Source organism: Poecilia reticulata, linkage group LG17, assembly GCF_000633615.1.
Source record: "Poecilia reticulata strain Guanapo linkage group LG17, Guppy_female_1.0+MT, whole genome shotgun sequence".
NCBI classification, from domain to species: domain Eukaryota; kingdom Metazoa; phylum Chordata; class Actinopteri; order Cyprinodontiformes; family Poeciliidae; genus Poecilia; species Poecilia reticulata.
In genome coordinates, this window is record NC_024347.1 from 2,925,764 (window position 1) to 2,944,050 (window position 18,287).

Sequence of the window (18,287 nt, forward strand, 5' to 3'; positions counted from 1 at the left end):
TCCGATTGAACTATTGATCTTCCCAGAACAAGGAAACGGCTACAATAAAGTGGATGTTCATCTAAATTTGCCAATATCTATTAGTTCACCTTTTAGAAAAAATAAACAGTCTGTGATTTTCTTTAATTTATACATTAGTATGTCCTAGTAGGAAAACATTTCTAGCATTCATTCACAGGTTGCTGTTTGAAGTTGGAACTTGTACGTGTTTGTTGACATTTCCAGTTGTTTTTTTGTAATACTGTAGACATCTTTTTCTTTTTGTAATGAAGCGCACTAAATGACTGATAATCTCCTCACCAGGCTTTGATTGAAATGTTCTGCCTGTRAACTTGACTGTTAGTTGTTCTACTGTCTGATTGTATCTTCTGCTGAAACAAAAACTTGACTTTCTTGTACTTACCTTCTGGTGCTCGCTAAATAAAGTGTCCAATTTTTTATTTTTTGGTTTGTTTTTGTTTTTTTATAAGCAGTGACACTTTTGTTTAGTAGAAAACTTGCTTCTTAATAAGTTGGAATACAATCGCATATATAGATCTGTTTCTATGTTGTGCCCCTTGGCAATCTTCTTAATCCATTTTGCATCTTTTTTTTAAATCCACGTTTTCCTTCCACTCAACTTTCTGTAGATACAGCACTCTGAACAACAGTCACTTTTTGAGGCTCGTCTCTAATCTGGAGAGGGTTAGAAGTGAAAAGTGACTGCCRTGTCCATTTTTTTGGAGAATGACCCCAAACCATATTTGGTCACATTGGATGCTAGAAATTTAGAATTTTCTACTGTGATTTTTTTTTCTTTTTGAACAAAAAAAATTTGAAGTTTTGAGAAACTTAGAATTTTTTTTCTAACAAATTTCTCAGATTTTTCAAGCAAATTTTTCACCTCTAATTTAGAATTTTTAACTTCTCAAATATTTGGTGTCCAAAATTTATTATTATTTTTTTAATAGAAAAACTAAGTTTTGTGAAATTTAGAAAATAATAATAATAAATTCTACTAAAATTTGAGTTTTGTCAAGCAAAGTATTGAGTTTCTTAAAAATTAATAAGAGTGATTGAAACTTTGTTGATTCTTTCTGCATCTGTGCTTTTTATCCCATGTTTAATGTGTTTTATTTTTATTTTATTTTTTTTAGCTTAATTCTATTTTACTTTCTTCTACAGCAAATTTTCTACATTTCACACTTAAATTTGTTTTCTTCTGAAAAATGTCATTTTTTTTCTAGCAAATTTTTGGCTTTGCAAACTTATAAATTGTTTTTCCTTTAAAAAAACTTAACTATTTCCCTTTTGTCTTATACTGAGGAATAAGCAGCAAGCCACAATTATCAAACACAACTGCAGTAAGTATTTAAACGAATCATTCTGTCTATAATAAATCCATAAAATGAATCCCTCTCACTTTTGAATGGAATTTCTTAAAAGGTTTTCCTCGATAAAGGATGGACTTGTAATTCATAAAGCGAAATATGACATTTGTCCACCAGGTGGGGAAAGTCCAAGTTTGGATAGAAAAGCGCATGCGTGTTTTTTTTTTTTTTTCTTTCCTTGTTATTCAACAAACATGTCTGCCTCCTGTCTGACAGCACTCAGGGCATCTCTGACAGGTAAAACCTTTTTATCCTTAAGTGGCATACATTCAGGACAGACTATATACTTTTTTTTGGTATTAGGACTAGATATTACCAGGGGAACATAATTTATCTTGTATTACTTACGTAGCTTGTTTGTATTGTTTTTAACTGACTTAATTCCTGTTCCTGCTATAAACATAATATTTTTTGCTGAAGAAACCGTGATAATGGATTTTGCGCAAAGTTAAAAAACTGGATTCGTGTTCCAGCTTTTCACAGAGCTTCCTGCCGGCGACTCCTCGCGCACGACGGTCGTCTGACCCCGATAGTGTGTCACCGTTTGCGGCTTCTTGTCTCCCCGGCCGCCGGGCTGTCCAGCTCCAGGACCGAGCCGACACAGAGCTCCGACGCGGCCGACGAGGTTGCAGACAGACTCGGGCAGSAAGAGCCGGAAGGTCCGGAGTACATCCCCAGGAAGAAGGCCAAGAACCCTATGTTGAAGTTAGGATATGCTTGGTGAGCCTGCGGAACTTACTGTTTATACGACGTGATTTCCCCCAAATATTTTACTGAGAAACAGTTCATTCATCATTAGTATAACTATTTGTCCATTTTTCTGTGACGTATTATCAATATACTAATCCAGCTCACTCTTCTCCGCGTCTGGCCGTATGAATAAAAAGCGCGACAGAGAAAGATGATGTCACAATAACATATTTTGCTGGATGGTACATTGTCCCTTAAGTTATCGAGGTAAACAATAACGATATTGTTGTTTTGAGATAATTTTCTAGTATGATGATAACGGTATGGTAAGGCAACAATACGTTACAAAATAAAACAAAGATACATTTATYAAATGAATTAAGTCTCTTTGAACAAAATTATCCTTCAAAAAAGGGTTAAAGGGCTGGTTGAGGCCAATACACCAGACTGAAGTCAATTAGTTTTTGGTAAAAAAGGGACAGAGAGAAAATAGAAAAACGATAAATCATGCAAATGGAAATTACTAAGCTCGTTTTAATTTATCAAGCAATTGATTGATTTATTGCCAATGGCTCCTGGCCTACTAATMAGCTGCTTCCAGTTGAAAAAGCAATACATTGTTGCCACGTTTACACATCATTACAACTGTCTGAAATCCCAGATTATCACAGTAGCTTCAATGACTTTTGCAATAATGACACTAAAATGAAAAAAAGAAACWWAAGTTAAATATTGGTTGAAGRYCTAAARTTCTGCTGATTAGTTTGCATCATTTCTTTGATAACATCTAAAATAACCATTGTTGCATCGGTAGTTACCTGCTGTATGCTAATCTAATGAAATGCAAGGCTCTACATTGCTTTTTYTGTTTRTGCTGTGGATTGCTACCAGTTTTTATTTACAGTGGAAAGAGCTTTGGTTCAAAATGATGCTTGAGTTTYTTCTTGTTGAAAATATGCAACATGTGATCCATAACTGCAATTAGAAAATGCTATTTAAAAATAGGTGCTAAGAAGACAGGTTTGTTTCCTGAATGCCTAAATCAGGCATTCAGGAAACAAAATCAGGCATTCAGGTTATTTGAGGGCCACATAACTTTTCCCTTCTCTGGTGTGAGCCGGAGTCAGTTTGTAACAGAAAAAGTGTGACGATTGCAGGAGTACCTAAATGTAAAAATTTATTATTTTCCAGAAAGCACAATCAAAYAACATTCCCTGGGTTCTTCACAGAACAAAAGTCAGGAAATAAACAACACTATTAATGAAATAAATAATAACCAAATAACCCTCTCTGGGTTCTTCACAGAAAAAATCTTTTCCCCCTCAATGCTATTTAACTGATCAACAACATTCTCAAATTTCAATTTCCTATTAAAACCTAATTCTGTTTTAATGGGCGCTTTCTTCTTTCATTTCCAATTTTCACTTCCAATGATTCACTTCCTGCTAAAGAGCCCCCTGGTGGTTGAAGAAAAATCCACATATAAACKGTTTATAGTCCGGAAAATACGGTATATGAAAAAAAAATCTGAATGCTCTCTGGTATTGTTCAGGGGGCCGGACCAAATGTGGAGGTGGGCAGGATCCGGCCCACGGGCCATAGTTTGGGGACCACTGGCCTAAATGAACAACTAAAATTCAAACATACTTGAAACCCCTTGTAAGAAAGCTTTTAAGTGTCTATTTTAATAGTTCAAATACCAGATTTACYTTAATATGCATTAATACACACACTAGGAAATGTTTAAGCACAGGAATATCTACAATCTTCCTTTTTTCCACGTTTCGGAAATAAGGAAGACTGTAAATACAGCCAATCAGCATCAAAGAAAACGCATGGCACTCCAGGATTGGCTGCTTTCCAAATGCCAGCAGATACCATGTWAAGTAGGATTACTAATATTTCAGCTTTCCAAACTGCATTTTCTTTCAAATATTTTAGATGTCCACAATGGGAGAGTTTGCAAATAAGCATTGTTTTTTTCTAACTTAGAGTAACACTTAACAGAAAAATCAGCAAATACTGAAACCGGAATAGGCATAGATCCATCATGATCCAGAATTAAAGTGTCAATGACAGCTGAAACAAATTTATAAAGTACAAGTAAGTGTGTTTGAAGAAGAAACTTGATTTAAAACCTGCAAATAAAGGGGAAAAAAACAAGGTGGGGGGCGGGGGGGAGAAATTATGACTTTTGTGACATCACCAGATTCATCTGAGTACGAAAGCGTGTGCTTTTATCTCAACGAAGCAACATTTTACAACAAAACCAATACAAAAACTGACACCGTCGTGTAGTTTTACAGTCGACAAACTATATCTGAAAGTTTGATTTGATCTGCCTGGTAGCTTTAAAGAAACAAGTGGCGGACAGGAAGTAGGTCATTGTACAGAAATGGTCGTTTCTGGTGAATTTGACGATCGKAAACCTCACGGGCTTGACCAAARATATCTCCCCTCTCCTCCAGGATGATCGGACTCCCCGCGGGGATCATCGGCTTCATTCTGGCCAAGAGACAAGTGGACAAAAACCGCCTGAAGCAGCTGAAGATCAGACAGCGGATGAAACGATCCAACGAGGGCGAATACGACGGGAGCCGATATCGCCAGCACGCCAAGCTGGACCGGTGATGTGTAAATCCCGTCGCCCCCCRAGAGGCGCGAGGACTTCTGCCTAAAGCCACGTGGAGAAAAACCGATTTCATGAAAAAGCTACATGTAAACAATAAGCACTACCAGGTGTAAACATAAACAGTTTATTTCATATGAAAATGCAAACACATTATCTTCAGGAGCGATGTGTATTTAYACCGACTGTGTGATCTTTACATGCTGAGTGTTTGATACCGTTGCTTTAATAAAAGGACTACATGCAGCTCTGGTCTGGAGCAGCAGCTGGGTGCGGTCAGGAAAATGAGTTGGTTTTTTTCACCAGCTGAAACATTTCACTGGTTGTTTGAGGGGAGACTCCACCCWGCTGGCTCAGGGAGGAGACCTGATCTGATGGCGTCACAACAGGACATCTTACATAATGAAGTAGTTTAAGAAAAAAAAACTGCCATGGGTTTTGCTTATATTCAGGTCAGTAAGTTGTTCCAAAAAAAAAGAAAAAAAAAAAAGACAGCAGCTATCTACAGTGAATATCATGTGAACACACCCCTGTTAAAATGCCAAGTTGTGACAGAAAAATATGAGCTATTATTTCCACATCTTTTTTCCCACCTYTCATGCGACATACCCAGTGAGATTCAACTGGAAAACAAAACGCCCAATGAGGAAACTCCAATCCAAGGCTGTATAAATGAAAGAAAAATTAACCTTTGGTCACAATTCAAAAGAACACTCCCACAGTGGTGGCAGCATTATGTTCTCAGGATGCTTTTCTTCAGATGGAAATGAGGTTTTTGTTAAGGTGGAATTATGAACAATTCAAACCTTCAGGTTGCCTAGGAAGCTGAAGATGAGGAATCTATTTTTGAGCATTTGATGTATCCAGGGCCGGATGTCCGAGGGCCCCTGGGTTGGGGACCCTTTGGTTTCCCCTCCATTAAGAAAAAAAAATTACCAACGCAAATTACAGTATCAATACGAATGTATTAACTGATGCATTGTAAGCTCAATACGTCACAAAGTCAATAATTAAACATTGTTCCCAAACAAATCGACTTATCCAAGACGTGAATATTGATTATACTCATAGAAACCCCACAATATTAATACAAGTCACCTAATCTGTGCCAACGAGTTTTATATAACGTATGAGGTTTGCAAAACATCCATTTAAAAAATAAATTGGGAGGCGCCCTCAAAAACTGGAGCCCTGGGCTAGTGCCTCCGTAAACTCTTTATAAACTTCATCTCAGGATAGATCTAGAGAACATGTAAGAGATCTGTAGAAAACACTGAAATATGATGGCAGTTACGTTATGTTTTCTCATTTTTAAATATTTTTTTGTTTTCCAACTGAACTCTCGACATGTGGCGCATTAACAAGGTAGGAAAAGTTTTAAAATAGATCTGTAATGCTATAGGTGATATAAATGTGGCATTTAAACGGGTGTTTATCATCACTAGATGATGAATGCATAGTATAAATATGTACATTACAAGTATAAAAGTAGTTTTCATAGCTCCCTACATGGTAACAAAAATCTGATTGAGCCACTTGATTCTTTCCCTGCATTGGTTCAATAGCTTAATAAATGCTATATATTTTTATAGTTTAGTAAAAAAAAAAAAGTAAAAGTTGTAACAGAGGAAAAAAAAGCAACGTATTGCTTTCCAGCACCCATCCAAAACGGGTACTGAACATTTGGTGTCCAGCACCCGGATCCATGACGGACCCATCATTTGGTGACGGATCCGATAATCTGCAGCAGGAACAGGAAGATCTGGACGATGTCCACGTAGATGGACAGGGCGGCGAAGACGTACTCTTCCGGACTGATGGAGTGCTTCCTGTTTCCTATCAGGAGCTGAGTGTGATATGCCAGGAACTACAAACACACACAGATGCATTAACAGCAAGACAGTAAGAAGGCAGGGAGTAAAATCATTTAATAAAGAAAATAAACACTCACCAGAGTGAACACTACGGCTCCTATCGCCGCATACAGCATGTGAAGCCAATACATCTGCAAGACAAGCGTCAGTTAGGAGATTCTGAAGCCCGATAGGTTCTGCTTATGAAATCGGATTTTTACCCTGATGTAAACTCAGACTCACATATTTGAAGGAAAGCACAATGGCTGTGATGATGCCGGTCACAAACATGACAATCCCGAGGACACAGAAGAGGCCCTGGCACTTTGTGAAATCCACCTGGAGGGTGGAACCAGAAACCAGAAACCGGCCGGTTAAAAATGTGTTCCTGAAGCAGCTTCGTAAAGCAGAAACGCACGCACACACACACACACACACGCACACACGCACGCACGCACACACCTTTGTCTGGAAACAGAAGACTGTGACAGAGATGCACACAACAGCAGTGATCCCGAGAGCCAGAAACACAGCTTTTGTGTCGTAGTAACTAAATCCAGAAAGAAACTGGATTAGTACTCAGGATAAAAACAGACTTTTACTGTTTATTTGTTTTTCTTACCTCGAGATTGTTCCAGTCATGTAAGACAGAGCCAGAGTCTGAGACAGAGGGAGGGGGGGAGGGGGGGAAGTAAAAGCATGAACAACAATGCACTGTGAAGTTTTTATAAACGCTGGAGAAACCAACCGATCATAAAACTAAAACACGTTATTTGATTTGTAAAAGAAAACACTTGCTGAGTTTGTTCACATTTTGTCACGATAAAACAACCTTCAACTTATTTTAATAAGATTTTTTTCTATTTTTTAACAAACACAAAGTTGTACATGTTGTGAAGTGGAAGAAAAATTCAAGATAATTTGACTTTTTTTTTTTTTTTTGAAGATACAATCTGAATGTGTTGTTATGCAACAGTTTATTGCTGCTCTGTTTTAAACATCTAGACACTGAAACCTTCATCTCTTCTTCCCAGAAACTCAGGAGGTTTGAATCTGAACAGCATTTTTTTCCAAGTGTTTTGAAATTTTGATTTAGATCCATCATAGTGTCTCATCTCTGGCTCAGAAATAATAAAGAACTTACAGCTTTAAATATAAATTTAATAACAAATGCTGGTTTTATCTGGGGTTGTTTTTTTTCTACATGTAATAAGTTGATTTCCCATGACAAAGTGATTCCAAAAATACTAGTAATGCTATTTTTAGATCTTTTTTTTTTTTTTACACTAAACTGGAAACTATGTGCTTCCCAAAATTTTCCACAAATTGCCACATCATCCTCTGAAATCACACAGACAATTGGATTCTCTAAAAATGACATCAAATATCCTGAAGCAGACATTTATAAAAATGTAAATTTATTATTATTTTTTTAAAGGTTATGTAACATTTGCAGCTCTGAACGAGCGCTGCTTCGCTGTATTGAGGGCAGATATGACATTCAGATTGCCTTCACAATCATGAATATGTTTCACAAACAAAAATGTGCAACTTTGTGTTGTTCTATTACACTAAATTCTAAAAAAAAACAAACTAAATCTATACACCCATATGCAAAGCACAGTCTGTCTGGTGACATGGGAGAAAAGAAAGGAATAAATTGTGGCCACTTGTGGGAACAACTTGTTTAATTTATGACCACAACTTAATTATTACAACTCGTGGTGACGAGTTTTTTTTTTTTTTTTTCTCTTGTCGCCAGACGATCTTTGTAGCAAAGTGACAAAATATTACGTCGTATCAACCCATGTGGCACCGCTGAGTGAGAAAGCTGCATCATTTTTGCTGGTTGAGTAGATAAAACGGAGACAACGAAGCAAAGTTCAAATTGTCAGCAGGGGGGCTGCTGCCGAGTCATGGCTAAACCTCTAGCACTGAAGGCTACGCTGGTCGAAGAACGTGGAAACCTTTACGTAGAGCGCTTCTACGATTGAATCTAAGAATAAACTCTAGGTCAGTCCAGGAAGCTGATTCCGGTTTCTGATAAACTGTGAGAAGATGAACTCACAAAGATCAGCAGCAGAATAATGTTCCATGGGAACTTCCTCCTGAAGGGGTAAAAGCATAAACAGGGCGGCTTTAGTACTTAGTGGTGATTATTTACACAAATGTTTATTTTCCTATAAAACTCACCGTGGGCCTTTACAGCAAACCAACACAAGGTGGGTGATGAAATATACAGCACTTTAAATTAAACAAACACAATAATTAATATTCACTTTTCTTCCAACATACTGCTTTAAAGCATGTAAAAAATATAAATAAATAAAAAAGAAAAAAGAAAGGCTTACTATGACGCCCAGTACACAGCCTGGTTTTTCCGTACAAAATCTCGGACCGGTGAACTGCGAGGAAACAGGAGCGGTTAGCAACAGGTGACGCTCCGATGGCGATGAACAATAGCTGCTGATGCGTACTCACACGAAGGTGAATATGGCAACAATGGCTGTGGTGAGGAGGAGCTGGGAGGCCAGGATCATGTAAACCTGAAACACACAGAGGGAAACCGTTCTACTGCAGGCTGGAAGAGCAGCCAATCAGAAGAGGTCACGCTTTGTTTTACAGAGAAAAAAAAAAAAAAGGAAACGAGGTAAAAGTTTGCGTGAAAATGATTCACAAGTTGTAATTTGTGAGAAAAAAAAATATTGAAGCGATGTACAGTGATGTTCATCTGACAACATGAAAAACGCCACTTAGTATCGTCCATAAAGAAGTATGAATAATACAACGTCCTGTTAATGGTTTGCTGATGCACTTAGAGCACTTAGTGTACGATACTGTAACTCAGTGCCTATGGTAGGACTACTGTTCATCAGCTTTTCATGGCATTTCAAGTATTTTCAGTTTTGGACATGAAACTGGAAAACATTAGCAAGCCAGAAGAAAGAAAAGTTGACAACTTTAGGGTAGTCAAGCTAAGCATCATTTGTTTATTATAGTTTTATTTTTAGAATTCACTAAAGAGATCTCTTTGGTGAAAGTTTTTTTTTAATCATTATTCACACAAACTCAATAACCCAGACTTTCATTTGGATGAAACAACTACAGTACAAAAAAAATCTATTTTAATTGGATTTTTTTTTTTTTATGTTTGCCTTTTGTTGAGACCTTATAGTTGGTGTTTAGGTATTGTTAATAACATCTTCCCAGGTGGTATTTTCAAATTTCCTGTCAGCTTAAAACATTTTTTAACTCAAAGACATGGCCTAGCATCCCTACCACTGGACTCAGCTCGTTTTAGCCTTATAACAACAACAACAACAACAAAAAACGTTCTATATTTTTGAAGAGGGGCCACATATATTATCTGAAAATCTAACTGAAATAAATCTAATTAGAATGCTGAAGTAGTTCTTATTTTTGCTTTAGACATAAAGCAGGAAGTTGCTTCTGGACGTAATTTAACAGAAAGAAGAGTTTCAGGAAGTCCAACAAAATAAGACTCACTCGCAGCAAGGAAAGCTTAAAGAGAGTTCAACAGGCGACAGACTTTTTATTTCTTCTATACTCATTCTTGATTGAAATGGGAAGAAAAATAAAATCTAAAAAAACAAACAAAAAAAAACATCAAATTTGTGTCACTGCTGAACTTCCTTGCTCCTCTCCAAAGCAATAACATCTCATAAACGAGCCAAGTTCCCTGGCCTCCCGTCATGTGTGTTTATGCTAAAGGGAGCGTAAAGGACAAAAACCCTGATAAATAAATGCACTCCATTTAAAACAAGCGTCTGATAAACCTAGATGTACATGGGACTGAAGAACAGCAAAGGGAGTGTCTACTATTATTTCGTCTAGAGCTGGAGAGCAGCTGTGTGGAAAACGCTGCGCCTACTAAACAACATGTTTGCGTAAAACAGAAACAGCTGCGGCTCGTCAGAGAGCCAGGCCTGGCCTTCCTCACCCATTCCTCACCTTTCTGATGAAGGCATGCCGAATGCTCATGTCGTCCCAGCTGCTGCCGCTCGCCGCGAACTCCTCGTCTGTTTTATTCATGGAAAAGAAGAAGAAATATAATGTCACTAAAATCAGAGATGAAAGGAATGCACTCGGGTCAGATCACAACAAAACGTGACGCAGCTGAAAACGGCGTAATTCAAGAGTTTAGAATAAAACATTCGTGTGCTACAATGGCCCAGCTTGACACACGGACAGCGATGTTGATTCCTCTGTTTATTTTCTCTGCAATGTCCTCCAGCTAAGAATGACGACATATTAGGGCCATTGTAGATAGAAAACAAAAAGAGCAAATTTCCCCCACCCAAAATCTGAATTTATCTAGAACAAGGATGTTTCCGAGTTTGAAAGTCAAAAAAATTTGCAAGAAAAATGTTAAACTTTTGATATTCATCTCAGAAATTTTCTAGAAAAGAAAACATGCAAGAAAATTTTTTTTTACACTTTTGGAAATTTTGAAACTCAAATTTTGAAGTTTTTTTTTTTTTTACAGAAACTTTCTGAGATCAATTTCTGAGTTTTTCTGGAAAATGTCTGATTTTTTTTTGCCAGAAATGTACTACTCTTTTTTATTTCCATCTACAATAGCCCTAATATCCCGTCGTAGCCAAGTGATCAATGACATTCGTGCTTCTGAAATTTTGCTTGGTGGTTGCTATTCAACACGAGAAAGTAGAAAAATGTTGGACTTTTTGTGGCCGTCATGTCGCGTGTGCTGGGTTTCAACTCGAGTGGCAATCACTTTCTGATCCCTGTCAAGACCATTACCAATGATAGACACAAAAAGCTAGCTAGCTTGTTAGCAACGGTAGATTAGCAGTTAGTTTCAGATTGCAATGAAGATGTGTGTGTTCAACTCAAAACTTTTGCCTGACAGAAAAGTCCTGGAGAAAAAAACATACATTTAGAAGAATATATGAATATATAAGACCTGTGAATAAAGTTCTAATTTATAAATTTAAGACATTTTAAGACTTTAAATTACACTGTTTCAACAAGGTTGCTTTGTGTTGTTGATAAAACGTGGACAATTTCAAAGAAGTCAAATGCTTTGCATGTTCTGCAGGACAACAGTAAGATAAACGGCCCCTTACCTGAGCTCAGAACCCCTGATGGGATGATGGGGGGCATGACTGGAGGCATTGGTGGTGGGGCAGGGTAGCCCGATCCTGGAGGTCCTGCAGGGTGAGGCTGTCCTGGGTACGGAGCGGCAGGATACCCCGCTGGCTGGCCCGGGAACAGAGGGGCATTTGGGTCGCTTGGATAGGGAGCGAAAGGCTGACCTGGCTGAGGACCACCATAGGAGGGGAAGCCATAAGAAGGTGGAGGCGGGTAGCCCCCGCCCTGAGGTGGGTACATTGGACCATGGGAGTTCTCGTACCCTGGAGGGTAGTCTGACCTGGACATGCCGCCTGTAGGGGAGGAAGCAGAATCAAAGAATCCTCATTCTAGTTTGTTGTTTGTTTTTTTTTACACTGCGGAGGTCTCAGAAAATTGCGACTTTATTCTGATGATATCCTCATAATCTGGTAACATCATGACTATTCTTGTGATTAAAAAAAATAAAAAGTCTTATTTCGTTGCAGAGTTGACCTGAATTCAAAGTCCAAATGAACAGAAGCTGTAAAACAAGCTTGTCAAACAAGATGGCGGTCATGCTGACATCACTCTGAAATAAGAAAACCCAAAACGTGCGTTGCTTAAAATCTTTATTTTTTTTAAATCCAGATTTCCAAAATATTAAATCTTGAAAAAAACAAAAATTCCATAAGTTCATTAAAACCAAATCGTCCAGTTCTAGACCTGCGTGATGCCATAAAAATATGGTATTGCAATGATAATGTTGATAGTGAATAACCCAAATTTAGCACACCAGCCTCTTCCTTTATCATGACCACAACATCTCCCACCCCTCTTCCTCTCACATATGCTTTATCAGGAGGGGGAGTTCACTTACACAGCAACTGAAACTACCTAATCGAACTTCAGCGACTCTTTATATGTAAAAACGTTTCTTTCTGGCCGACGTTCATGTGCAACTAGAAGCAGACTCTGTGCTTTGCTCCTCAGTCCTCTCTTCTCTGTCTTTAGAGGAAAGCAGAACAAAGTCTGGCCTCAACAGGAAGGCCTGTAACCCTTCAGCCATTCCCAGCAGTGGATTCCCCCATGAGACCCTGCTACATTATTATGACACAAATACACACTGGTGTATCCTTGCTTTTCCCTACTGACCAAATTAATCATGGAAATCCAAATACTTAGATATAAACAACTGATAAAAAACAGAGTCCAACTCAAGCCTGGCTGTGTGTGTGTGTGTGTAAAGATTTTATTTAAAACTTCCAACACGCTGAGCAACATCCTAATGGATGTAGACACGAATAAGCATGTGGTTAATTAAAAACACATGGACCTCCAATAAAATCTTTTAAAAAAGGGGGAAAAGAAATTTAGCAAAGCCTGAAATATCATTTAAACTAACAAGGAGAGCCACCTATTAAAAAGAACAGATTAGTGGGTGGTTTTAAAATTTATATGTTGGCATCTAAATGCAGCATGGTTTCATTTTTAACAGGGCTTTTAGGGGGAAAATACACACACACAGAGCTGTCGTGACGTCACATGGTGCGCTGCCAGGCAACCACCGGACACAAAACAGTTGCTAGAACTGGAAAAGCGCGGTCACAGAACAAGCTGCGGAGCTATAGTTGGTTGCTGGAATCAGACGGAGGAGCGTCAGGTTTCGCTTCTAGACGTGTTTGAGCAACAGGGTGGAGCTTCAAACTTGTTGCAAACCATATCAGTTAGTTTTTCTTGAGGGTTTTCTGTTTGTTTGTTTGTCTTTTTTTTAAATAAATGCACCACTGTGAGCCGACGTCATGTGGTTCTGAGTCATGATGACTCAGGAACAAGCGACTGTGCAACATTTAATAGAAAACTCTCCTACTTCCCGTCCAATAAAATCCATTTCCTCAATCTGATTAAATATCATTAAAAAAAAATAAAAAGATCAGCCATGTTTCCTAAGATTATCAAAATATCCATTCAAAACAATAATCTTTAAGGCTACTGTATTACAACGTCACATACAAATGATTCTGGGTGTGGAATAATTGCAAAAACTGTGTTGAAATTTAAGAAAACGTACAAAAATAATTTTCTAAGCAACTACAAGAAGGTTGGATTGTGATTGTTGTCATTACACGTTTGTCTACAGACTCTGATAAAGTCCCTTGGAGATTTATTTCAGAAAAATATCCAGGAAAGATGGCGACGTTTTTATTGTGATGTTGCTTTAGGCATAAAAAAGAGGAACACGTGTTTCTACCTATACTTTTGTTGGTCTACACTGTGTTCCTGCCATTGACAAGAACTTAAATATGGCTTTTTGTGTTTTTCCCCATTTTTTATTTTACATGTGTATGGAAAAATTAAAAATGACCTAAATTAATAAATAAATCTGATCTTTTCAATAATTGGAAGCTGGCCATTTGGAATGGCAAAATGTCATCTCAATAGTATAGTTACTAATTTAACAGATTAGTAAGCAATTTAGGAAATTGGTTACTATTTTTTACCAATTAGTAAAACAGGAATTTATTTTTGTGTAAAAAGGTAAATTAACACAGGAAAAATTTTATTTTTATTGTCCAGGTTTTTAGCTGTAGCTAACAAACGGCTATAGAGAGTTGAAGATTTTTTCATGAATGAGGAGTGGTAAAATATTTAAGGTAGTAATGAAAAGGGTTTTTTTTCTATAACCTGAATTTACATTTCATGTCAAACCAATTGGTGTCAAATTTGAGATTCAAAATAAAGAGATTTTCTATCAAAGACGTACCTCTACGTTTATGTTTTCAAACTAATCATGCATTTTGTGTTTTAGATGATTGTCAGAAAAAGTTCATTTCTGTGTCGCAAACACTCCCCAGGTTTGTTGGGAAGTAGTTCTTCTCTTACTTGTGTACAATTTTTGGGTACTCTACCCACCTCTGTGTCCTTTATGGAGTGAACCAACGACGTTAAAAGCCTTTATTTTCTTGTTTTTAAGCCATTCGGAGGTGGATTTGCTTGGTACCTTTTGAATAATGGTCCTGCTGTATAACCAAAGTACACAGCTTAGGGTCAGAAACTGATGAATGGACGTTCACCTTCAGGATAATTTAAATAGATGCTATATTCACCCCCAACTAAGTCAAGTGGACTTGTGGTTCCTTAGCTGCCACAGGTTCTTTTGTGAACCCCTGGGTGAGTTATCAATGTGCTCTCAGAGTAATACTGAAAGGTCGGTGAGGCCAAAGACATTCACCACTGCTCCATGTTTTGATGATAATGGCTCTGTAACCCTTTCCAGCCTGACAAATGTAAATTTCATTCAAATCTGCCTGTTAGATAGGTCTACTTATACATATTTAATCCTACAGATTAGGTAAGGGTAATAATCAGGGCTGGGTGCAGCTGGAAAAACCAAACTCATCTATCAAAATACTGTTTTTAATCTCAGATAATTCATGGTTTAGCATGTTGGGTGGCTACCTTTTTAAAAGTGAGATTTGGAGAGTTTTTTTTTTATTTGATGAAAATTATTAGAAAACTACATGTTGTATTTACTCAAATTATATATGTTTGCTATTCTTTCAAAAATAAAGATATTCTGCTAAAGTGTTATCTAATCTAAGACTGAGATCAGCATACTGGCTCAGAGTCATGATGTCATGACTTATTGTGGCTCTTTAGGAAACCAGCCCCATTTGTTTTCACAAAAACCAGTTCTATGCCCAGCTATGAGTCCAAACGTGTCCCAAAACCAAAAGGTACGTCTCGTGTCAGGGGAAAACGTTGAGTTGGAGATGGTGGGAAACAGATAAATTCACACAAGAAGCAAAATGAAGCCATTAAATCTACCAAATAAGCAATTTTGCCTATTTCACAACGGTTTCAGGAAAGGAGACTAAACAGCTGCTGTCGAAGGAATAATTTCTTAAGTGACTTTATTTTGACTGAACCGTGGGACAAAAACATGGCTGATAAAGTTTGAGTCGGAAGGCTCGAGCGTCCTCCTCCTCCACCCTGGTTCGAAGAGCCAAACACGAAGTAACAAACGAGCCTTTCAGGTGACTCACTGAGGCGCTGCTCGCTCCCGGTGTCTCTCAGAAAACTCACCATAAACATCAAAATTGACTCCACCGTGAATATGCAGCCCTATAAGGCCCCATCAGCTGCCATGGAAACTACGAGGTTCAACTTACCGAATTATGAAGCGTCCAGCTGCTTCTTATTTTCCCACAGTTATCTCCCTCGAGGTGATCACTTCCGGTCCTTTTACAGAAGAGACTGGTCGCTTTTGAGCCCTCGAGACAGAAGCAGTCGGGCCGATGTGTAGCAACAGCGACAAGGTTTTCCACGAACTGTGGAGCGAGGACGGCTGATGGGTGGAGTCCGGAGGAATMTGTGAAACACACCCAACACACACCCGCAGAGGGAGCAACAGGGCCTCMTGTTCGACCCAGGGTCAGCTACATGAACATTAGCAGGGTTGTTTCAGAGCAGTCCACCCTGATTTATTCCTTCTTTTACCTCCAACAGCAGTAACAATATTCCTGACTCTGATTTCTTTTTACTTTACGCTTTTATTTGAGTCATTTTAAGTATAAACCTGTGAATCTATTATTACTATATAGTTTATCCCATGTATTTAGGCTTAAAATTCATCAAGTACAACTTAAGGCTTCTGGATTTGGGGCTATACGACTCATCACCACYCAGGGTACAATTCCACTAGGGGGCGGTACAACCTCTCACCAAACAGGTTCTTAAAATGCTACTGTAGCATTACAGGGTAAAGATACTGAAATCAGTTTCTGATTTGCAGAATCCACATGGTACTTGATTCTATACATATACATTGTTAACATTTGATCATCAGTAGCTTAAAATGTTAAATTCTTGGACTAGCTTTTAAATCACTTTGGATTAAGACAAACATAATAAAAACATAATTTAAAGACCAGCCTGACATAAATTGTTTGATCAGAAGGTGATTGAAAACACAGTTGTGATTTATGAAACTTTTACCCTACTTATATCTTAACCTGAGATGTAGCTCTGTATGTGGGAATATGACATGCTCGTTTCAGTTTCTTAAGCAAATGCAGTCGCAAAACCCAAGTGAGACATTATAGTTGCCATGTCTACCAATTAAATACAATTAGTGCAAAGAGAAATGCATGTATTTCAGCAGTTATGTATCGTTTTTCTCACTGTTTAGAACCTGAAGTTTATATTCAAATTACTGGCACTGTGACATCAGTGTGAGACTGTGACATCAGAGTACGACACTGTGACATCACAAAGACACTGTGACATAACAGAGACACTGTGACATCACAAATGCACTGTGACATCACAATGGCACTATGGCATCATATATATACTGTGACATCATAAAGACACTGACATCGCAGTGTCACACTCTGATCTCACAGTGTGGAACACACTGTGCCTCCTGCCAGGTCTTGGTTTCCCTCAGAATGTTGTACAGCATGGAACAAAAAGTGAAATCTCACTCATGAATGGATGTGATTAAAACTTTTGATGAGCGCATTCCCGAGACTTTGACATGGTCCACAAACTCTTTGTATCAAATCCTCTGCCTGTCGTCTGGCCTGTGGTGTAGCAACACACATGTATTAAAGAGTCCAAGATGGCAACACAAAGCATTTTTAAGCGATGGGAAAATCTTTTCCATTGCTACACTGTGTTCAATCAGTGACCAGCACTGCAGTTCTCCTGTGAAAAATTTTGCAATAAACTTGAATGAAACAAGTAACACAGACCTTTTTTTCATTTTCTTCTCGATTTATTTCATACATTTCAAAATATGTGATTCTATGACAACTTTTATGTCTGATTTACCAAAATTCAAAAATTCACCTAACAAACAGAACCATTCAGAAACTCAAAGACTCGTATCCAAGCACACTTGTAAACTAGAATCCAGCGCATATCAGATCATCCAATATGTAGGCACGGCTCCGGACAGTTCAAACAAATCTCAAGACGAGCCTCTTGGTGAGAGTGTATTTGGGCTCTGGCATCTGCTTATTACGTATCATGAAATGGTTGTTGACCTCCCTGTTCACACGAGTTAAGACGGTGAGTATGTCATCTCTCTTTGGGCTGTAAATAAATCAAGAAAAAAAAAAATTTCAAAAATTATACAACCTGATTTGTACAACTTGGCAACACATCACCAAAACACAGTCAAGAAGACCAAGGTTGCTCCAAACCTGGAAGACTGGAAACATTTTAAAGTAGATTTTTTTTGGGCTGGATTATGGCTGGTTTCCTGCTTTCTTTGTGCTAACTGGCTAAAATTTTACAAATGGACACAAACTATGTTCAGGGTCAGCAAATGGCAGGTCGGGTTCTGGCCGCTATTTTGCGCCTTAATGCAAACCTGTTATTTCACTTCATCCCTGACATTTACTACTTTTCTTTAAGACATATGTTTTTTATGTGTAAACAAATGGTGGGTCACTAAAAAACTGTTTCCAGGGGCCTACTTAAGGAGTGTTAAAAAAACGTTTCTTAAAGAGACGAAAAGAGATTGAACTGAAAATATTAACCAATGCCTACCGACGTGTATTCATGCTAAAATTTGTTTGTTTGGTGTTTGTCTTATTTACATAAAGATTTGACTCACCTGCGGCTTTAAGTGTTTTTATATAT

General features: G+C 37.9%; 3 protein-coding genes across 10 annotated transcripts in view; 1 reads left to right on the forward strand and 2 right to left on the reverse strand.

The window, feature by feature from the left end:
• The first annotated feature begins 1,541 nt into the window (after positions 1 to 1,541).
• On the forward strand, positions 1,542 to 5,155 carry si:ch73-71c20.5 (DUF4748 domain-containing protein). Its single transcript, XM_008433061.2, has 3 exons — positions 1,542 to 1,607; positions 1,844 to 2,090; positions 4,529 to 5,155. The coding sequence occupies exons 1-3, from the start codon at positions 1,565 to 1,567 to the stop codon at positions 4,689 to 4,691; spliced, it is 453 nt and encodes a 150-aa protein (XP_008431283.1). The 5' UTR covers positions 1,542 to 1,564; the 3' UTR covers positions 4,692 to 5,155.
• On the reverse strand, positions 4,803 to 16,000 carry LOC103478930 (protein lifeguard 3). The gene is made up of 12 exons (XM_008433062.2): positions 15,806 to 16,000; positions 11,651 to 11,968; positions 10,515 to 10,582; positions 9,024 to 9,088; positions 8,894 to 8,947; positions 8,736 to 8,786; positions 8,611 to 8,650; positions 7,165 to 7,202; positions 7,005 to 7,092; positions 6,786 to 6,881; positions 6,641 to 6,694; positions 4,803 to 6,556 (listed from the first exon to the last, which is right to left on the reverse strand). The coding sequence occupies exons 2-12, from the start codon at positions 11,961 to 11,963 to the stop codon at positions 6,407 to 6,409; spliced, it is 1,017 nt and encodes a 338-aa protein (XP_008431284.1). The 5' UTR covers positions 11,964 to 11,968; positions 15,806 to 16,000; the 3' UTR covers positions 4,803 to 6,406.
• Positions 16,001 to 17,399: 1,399 nt separating this feature from the next.
• casp8 (caspase 8, apoptosis-related cysteine peptidase) overlaps positions 17,400 to 18,287 on the reverse strand; it is a 7,658-nt gene continuing 6,770 nt past the window's right edge. For all 8 annotated transcript variants that reach the window (XM_008433072.2, XM_008433069.2, XM_008433066.2 and 5 more), the window contains one exon: positions 17,400 to 17,735. In XM_008433072.2, coding sequence (XP_008431294.1) covers positions 17,600 to 17,735 — 136 coding nt within the window. In that variant the 3' untranslated portion in view covers positions 17,400 to 17,599. The remainder of the gene's footprint in view (positions 17,736 to 18,287) is intronic.

Coding starts and splice junctions, on each gene's coding strand:
- LOC103478930 (XM_008433062.2), bottom strand. CDS start 11,963: ATGTCCAGGTCAGACTACCCTCCAGGGTACGAGAACTCCCATGGTCCA. Junction 9,089..10,514: donor GGCATGCCTTCATCAGAAAG/GTGAGGAATGGG, acceptor TGTGTGTTTCAG/GTTTACATGATCCTGGCCTC. Junction 7,203..8,610: donor TTATTCTGCTGCTGATCTTT/GTGAGTTCATCT, acceptor CCTCTGTCTCAG/ACTCTGGCTCTGTCTTACAT.